The 7,713-nt window shown below is 45.4% G+C and overlaps 1 protein-coding gene across 1 annotated transcript; it reads left to right on the top strand.

The window, feature by feature from the left end:
- Positions 1 to 4,715: 4,715 nt before the first annotated feature.
- Positions 4,716 to 6,397, top strand: LOC123108247 (U-box domain-containing protein 9-like). The gene is made up of 3 exons (XM_044530072.1): positions 4,716 to 5,104; positions 5,764 to 5,992; positions 6,086 to 6,397. Exons 1-3 carry the CDS (start codon positions 4,989 to 4,991, stop codon positions 6,395 to 6,397), a joined length of 657 nt encoding a protein of 218 aa, XP_044386007.1. The 5' UTR covers positions 4,716 to 4,988.
- The last annotated feature ends 1,316 nt before the right edge of the window (positions 6,398 to 7,713 follow it).

The following is a 7,713-nucleotide window of genomic DNA, read 5'->3' on the forward strand; positions in this document are numbered from 1 at the left end:
TATTATTTCTTCACGAAACTTCACATATGAGTACAATAGTCGACTAAGTTTGATACCCTAAGAAATTGGAATTGCTTGATTTTTTTGCTATTTTTATATTCCACAATTCATTATGGTGTGTCTGGAACCATGTGCACAACGGTATTTGATCCCCCCCCCTCCCCACACACCCACACACACACCCCATAGGGAAATAGTTCTTTATTTATGGATGAGCATAGTCTTCGAAGAATATATCGAGCGCTTATAAAAATGTTACAATCCTGACAACCACCATTTATGCAATTTTTGCACGCAACTTCATGTGTCTATATATGTATGTGTGTGATTGTACTATGTTTTATTGACTAATAAAATGTGTGTGGCTTAAAAACAAGGTGGCAGGTTCAAAGGTTATCCTAGACAGAGGACAATGTGGTTAGGAGGATTTGGACGATAGTGTTCCTGGTCCAGGTGTGTCCTGCTTGTGCCGGGTACACCAACTTATTTTAACCTTTAACAATTTACATACGAAAGGGCCATGCGTGATGGTTTGGGTCCAAAATGAATTTTGTGGATGTGCCCGAGAATTCACAGACCTTTAACGTGAGCATGAGATGATGGCCTCTCCTCGCTCCAACGCATGGGAATTGAACTCGTCCTCAACATTCTCTCATTGGTTGTCGTCGTGATCGTGGGACCCCCGCTTGAACGAGGATACCGAACTCGAACTAAGTGTGTTTTGGATAATTCCACGGCTTGTGTTGTAGGGCGCAGACGACACGTTTGTCTATGTAGGCAAGTTGGAGTTCTTCATTCACAAGGTGTCGAACGCAAGTTGGATTATATGATACAAATGATGATTATAACATGCATGCACTCCAACATAAACAAATAATTAATAAATATAGTGTGGTGACATGTGGGGGAGGGGGCTAGTTGAAGGAAATATGCCCTAGAGGCAATAATAAAGTTATTATTTATTTCCTTATATCATGATAAATGTTTATTATTCATGCTAGAATTGTATTAACTGGAAACATAATACATGTGTGAATACATAGACAAACAGAGTGTCACTAGTATGCCTCTACTTGACTAGCTCGTTGATCGAAGATGGTTACTTGTTTCCTAACCATAGACATGAGTTGTCATTTGATTAACGGGATCACATCATTAGGAGAATGATGTGATTGACTTGACCCATTCCGTTAGCTTAGCACTTGATTGTTTAGTTTGTTGCTATTGCTTTCTTCATAACTTATACATGTTCCTATGACTATGAGATTATGCAACAACCGTTTACCGGAGGAACACTTTGTGTGCTACCAAACGTCACAACGTAACTGGGTCATTATAAAGGAGCTCTACAGGTGTCTCCGAAGGTACTTGTTGGGTTGGCGTATTTCGAGATTAGGATTTGTCACTCCGATTGTCGGAGAGGTACCTTTGGGCCCTCTCGGTAATGCACATCACTTAAGCCTTGCAAGCATTGCAACTAATGAGTTAGTTGTGGAATGATGTATTACGGAACGAGTAAAGAGACTTGCCGGTAACGAGATTGAACTAGGTATTGGAATACCGACGATCGAATCTCGGGCAGGTAACATACCGATGACAAAGGGAACAACGTATGTTTTTATGCGGTTTGACCGATAAAGATCTTCGTAGAATATGTAGGAACCAATATGAGCATCCAGGTTCCACTATTGGTTATTGACCGGAGACGTGTCTCGGTCATGTCTACATAGTTCTCGAACCCGTAGGGTCCGCACGCTTAAAGTTCGGTGACGATCGTAATTAGGTTTTTTGTGTTTTGATGTACCGAAGGTTGTTCGGAGTCCCGGATGTGATCACGGACATGACGAGGAGTCTCGAAATGGTCGAGACATAAAGATTGATATATTGGAAGCCTATATTTGGATATCAGAAACGTTCCGGTGAAATCGGGATTTTACCGGAGTACCGGGAGGTTACCGGAACCCCCCGGGGGTTAATGGGCCTACATGGGCCCTAAGGGAGAAGAGGAGGGCCGGCCAGGGCAGGCCGCGCGCCCCCTCCCCCCCTAGTACGAATAGGACAAGGAAGGGGGGGGAGGCGCCCCCCCTTTCCTCTTCCCCCCTTCCCCTTTCCTTCTCCAACAAGGCAAGAGGGGGGAGTCCTACTCCCGGTGGGAGTAGGACTCCTCCAGGCGCACCCCTTGGGACCGGCCGCACCTCCCCCTCCCTCCTTTATATATGGGGGCAAGGGGGCACCCCATGACACACAAGTTGATCTTCGTGATCGTTCCTTAGCCGTGTGCGGTGCCCCCTTCCACCATATTCCACCTCGGTCATATCGTAGCGGTGCTTAGGCGAAGCCCTGCGTCGGTAGAACATCATCGTCGTCATCACGCCGTCGTGCTGACGAAACTCTCCCACAACACTCGGCTAGATCGGAGCTCGAGGGACGTCACCGAGTTGAACGTGTACAGAACTCGGAGGTGCCGTACGTTCGGTACTTGGATCGGTCAGATCGGGAAGACGTACGACTACTTCCTCTACGTTGTGTCAACGCTTCCGTTGCCGGTCTACGAGGGTACGTAGACAACACTCTCCCCTCTCGTTGCTATACATCACCATGATCTTGCGTGTGCGTAGGAATTTTTTTGAAATTACTACGTTCCCCAACACTAGTGTCCCCCCCTCTAGTTAGGTGTTCATTGTTTCAGTCTAACACGTTACCATGTTCTTACAAGCTTTACTAATGTGTGTCGGTGGCTCGACAAAGCCACCATCGTGGTTGGCAACCCCTGCATTGGCATCGACTGTCATGGAGGTGGAAGATGCGACACTTCTGGTGAGGCTCTTTCCCTTCTGGCTCCTTTTTGGACATATGGCCAGAAGACTACTTTCTACATCCTGTCAATAGGCTACTCGAACTTGGATGTCAACTCCATATTTGAGATGCACTCTTTTTACATACCCAGTTTTGTCCACGTCTCGATAGTTCACGTCAGTTTCTAAAAGAACAAGTGCTCCCTAGGTGATTTTGGTAATTAATGTCAACATATCTCTTGTTGAACTAATGGTTTTATCTAGCATGTTTCAGGAAAGTCCAACAGTGGCATGGCAAGGACAAGAGGATGTGCAATCCCTTCAATATGCTAAGGAAGGAAGAATGGCATAATCTCAAGACTCTTCTTATATATTTTAGTGATCCAAGATCACATTGAATCCATAGGAAAGCCAATACTATTAAAAAGGGGATGATGTGTTGATTAATGAGCTGGTTGTTAAAGTGCTTAGTGATATTGCTCCAAAGCCCTCGGCCACTTTCTCCATCCAAATATGTCCAAACCTTAAACTCCAACTCGGCCCCACCGATTCTTTCTACCCAGAGCCACCGAGTTCAGTTGACATAGCCCCTGCCTAAAACCCTAATGATCCGGTCACACCGATATGGATATCGATCTCACCGAGATGGACTTGCAAACTCTCTGAGTAATGTTGTGACTACTTCGGTCTCACCGAGTTGTTGCAATCGGTCTCACCAAATTTTCTTGAAAGATTCTCTGTGTGCTCATTTTTCACTTTGATCTCACCAAGGTGATTCAGTCGGTCCCACTAAGACGATGTTTTCCCTAAGCCGTAGCACATTGGTCCCACCGAGTTCTTCCAGTCGGTCCCACAGAGATTCCTAACGTTCACATTTTATAGCTAATCGGTCTCATCGAGTTTCATGATTCGGTCCCACCGAGGTTGGTAAAATGTGTGTAACGGTTGGATTTTTGTGTGCAGGCTATATATATACCCCTCCACCCCCTCTCATTCAGATAGAGAGCCATCAAAACGTTCCTACACTTCCACCATTCATTTTCTGAAAGAGAACCACCTACTCATCTGTTGAGATCAAGACATTCCAATCCTACCACAAGAATCTTAATTTCTAGCCTTCCCCAAGCTGCTTTCCACTCCATTATTCTTCCACCATATCCAAATCTATGAGAAGGAGTTGAGTGTTGGGGAGACTATCATTTGAAGCACAAGAGCAAGAAGTTCATCATTAACACACCGTCTATTACCTTTTGGAGAGTGGTGTCTCCTAGATTGGTTAGGTGTCGCTTGGGAGCCTCCGACATATTGTGGAGTTGAACCAAGAAGTTTGTAAGGGCAAGGAGATCTTCTACTTCGTGAAGATCTACCCGAGTGAGGCAAGTCCTTCATGGATGATGGCCATGGTGAGATAGACAAGGTTACTTCTTTGTTGACCCTCCATGGATGGAGCCCTTCATGGACTCGCGCGGACGTTACCCTTCGTGGGTTAAATGTCTCCATCAACGTGGACGTACGATAGCACCACCTATCGGAACCACGCCAAAAACTCCGCGTCTCCATTGCGTTTGCATACTCCAATCCCCTTCCTTTACTTTCTTGCAAATTGCATGCTTTATATTTTTCCGCTGCCTATACTCTTGTCATGCATGCTTGAAATGTATTGTGAATGCTTTAACACGTGGTAATAACTACCTTAACTTGTAGAAATTAAAATCTGCCAACTTTGCTTGTTAAGGGTCTAATCACCCCTCCACCCCTCTAGACCCATATTCTCGACCCTTTCAATTGGTATCTGATAACCCACAAGTATAGGGGGTCGCAACAGTTTTCGAGGGTAGAGTATTATTCAACCCAAATTTATTGATTCAACACAAGGGGAGCCAAAGAATAGTCTCAAGTATTAGCAGCTGAGTTGTCAATTCAACCACACCTGAAAGACTTAATATCTGTAACAAAGTATTTAGTAGCAAAGTAGTATGGAAGTAATGGTAATAGTGGCAAAAGTAACAGTAGCAGTTTTGTAGCAATGGTGACAGTAGCAGTAACGAAAGTAACGGAGCAAGGATCAATATTAAACTAACTCATAGGCAATGGATCGGTAATGATAGGTGTCGGATAATAAATCATATCAACAGTGGTTTAATTCATAATTGGCTTAAACATTAATGCAACTTACTAAGAACAATTCTTTTGATGAAAACCACCGCGCAGGGAGTTCCGTACCCTTCGCGCGTTGAATTTTGTGGAGATTCTTACTCATCACGAAGAAGGGAATGGACTGATGTAAGAATTGTGAGAAGACTGCAAGGGTTGCGTTAGGGATGAAAATGGAGTGAAAACGTACTGCTTTTCTGGAGGAATAATGAAAACGGAGAGGAAATATGAAAACGGAAACGGAAATTTGCAAAACGGAAGTGGAAGTGGAATTTTTTATGTGGAAACGGAAACAAAAACGAAACGGTGTTTTCCGGTGGAACAAGCTGGAAATGGAACTTTCCATTTCCGTGAATATGGAATTTCCATTTTTACTATAGACATATGGCTACTTTGTAGTTCAACCACTAAACAACACACAATTATACAGTGAGTAGAATGGATCATTTTAGCCCAACTTTTAATACTACACATGTACTCAGCTTGACCCTATACGTAATTGTCCAGTACTACTACAATACTACGCTAAGTTACTAACATAATGATATTTTTTGTAGCCATGTTAACAGTTCATTAAATTTGCTTGTGTTTTGTGTGTATTTCTCTAAGGTTCAAGGGTTCTCTTAGGTTCCGGTCAAATGCCCTCTTCTGTTTCCTTGTCCGCTTTGTATTCGCTCCGTGTTCGTTTTCAGTAGTATCTGTTTTCGTATTCATTTTTGGGGTTTATGTATTCATTTCCACTTCTGCAAAAATATATGAAAACAAATATGGTAGCACTCAGTTCCGTCCGTTTTCGCTCCGTTTTCATCCCTAGATCGCGTCACCAAGAGAGGCTTGCTGCTCGTAATCATTTCAGAGCGATGCGTGATAGTCAGCGAGCGGGCGGAAGCAAGCCTACCCCCCTATTCAGGCTTGCAATGGATAACCTAAGGGATGCGGAGCTTGTAGAGGAGTGTATCAGGGATTGTGATACTCCAGAATATCTTACTTGTCCATTGTTGGGCGAGCTTATGATTGACCCGGTGACAATTGCCACGGGGAAGGTAATTCTCTTAGTGTGTGCTCAAAGTTTTAGCTGCACGTAATTGTTTTTTAGTAGTGAGAACTAATGATGGGCATGTTTTAATTTGTTTTAGACATTTGACCGACAGTACCTCAAGGATTGGTTTGAGAAGAACGGGCATATCTGTCCTGTGACCGGCCAGCCTGTTTCAGGTGCCATTGTCCGAAACGAGCGTATCCGAAGGTATTTGTACGAGTGGGAGCGGATCACCAAGGTCTCAAAAGAACATGAAGTGAACTCACGTAGTAGTAGGAATGACAGTATAGTTCGTCATATTTCACTGCCTGTATATATATATGTCTTGTGTGCTTCCCGAATTACACTGCTGCTACTTTTTATCTTTTACTGGAAATATAAACAGATCATTACAGTCTCTTGTGCCTAATTTCACAATCTTTAGTGGGTAAGATGATAGCTAATAGCCTAGTATATGCCATGCGAATTTGTTGACTGTACGAAGATGTTGATCAGCGAAGCGATTGGTGCCTCGGCGTGGGCGGTGCAAACGAGTAGTTGAACGCGCCGGAGACGACGGCGTCTGCTCGGTCGTCGAGCTCCTTCTCCAGGCGGCGCCACAGCCGCGCCACGGTGGCCTTGCGCGTCTCGTTGTCCTCCAGGTCGGGGTCGTAGTGCGCCCACATGATCCCGTCGAACTCCTCGAAGCGACGGTCCACGTCGCTGGCTCTGGCGTACAGGTCCCTAAACTCCCTCAGGGCGACGGACTGGTGCTCCTCCTCGGACCCGTCGACGTCTGCCTCTGCGGTGCAGTCGTCGTCGTCGTCGGACTCCGACTCTCTGGCAGCCAGACTGGCCAGCACACTGCGCCGCAGCCTGTCGCTCTCGCCGCCGTTGTCGCTGAGGAGGGAGCTGTAGATGTAGATGTCCTTCTTCATGTCCAGCTTGAGCTTCTGGATGTGGTGCGCCACGATGAGCCGCATCCACAGGTCGTACTGCAAGCTGCGGATCAAGAGCTCCTCCTCCTCCAGGTCCAGGGAGACGTTTGCCGGCGACGACTGTAGCTCTTGGGTGCCGTCGCTCTTCATGTCGTTGGCTGGTGATGTGATTGCGAGAGCTGTCGCCTTGACGACTTCCCCACTTTCCACGGCTGCCATGATCGCTTCTTCTGGCTCTGTCGATCAATCAACACGATTGAAAACGGACAGGGATCAACTCCACCCTACATATATACTCCGTGGTTCCAACGAGGCAAGGGCCAGGCCGACTCGGCCGGCTGATCGTAAGTGGTTGAGTCGGTGTCGGACACGTACGGCACTGCGACTCGTGAACGGGAATATCGTCCTTGTCTTTTTTTTTGTCAGCAATTTGGTTCCTCCTTCTCACGGATTCACAGTTGATTGACGTTTGCATCTTTTAATGGGAGGAGTATTTCCTTTTGCCCTAGAGGTTGTAATAAGGACATCTCCAATTGCATACTTTAAATCGAACCCACTAAATTTTTACGGACGTGTCTAGACACGGATACGGGAGCCAGCCATCCAACTTTGTGCACCAATGGTCCCGCCCTAATTTTCCACTTTTGTCCGGAGCATTCAAAAGAATTACAGAAAAAGCATAATTCAGCCATAAATAGCATCAAATACTCTAGTGCAACAATAGTTTGAATATAAATACTACATTCAAAATAACCGGATGTTCAACAAGTTGTAGGGCACTAAGTGTTGTTCATCCGCACACTGTGGT

Source organism: Triticum aestivum, chromosome 5A, assembly GCF_018294505.1.
Source record: "Triticum aestivum cultivar Chinese Spring chromosome 5A, IWGSC CS RefSeq v2.1, whole genome shotgun sequence".
NCBI lineage: Eukaryota > Viridiplantae > Streptophyta > Magnoliopsida > Poales > Poaceae > Triticum > Triticum aestivum.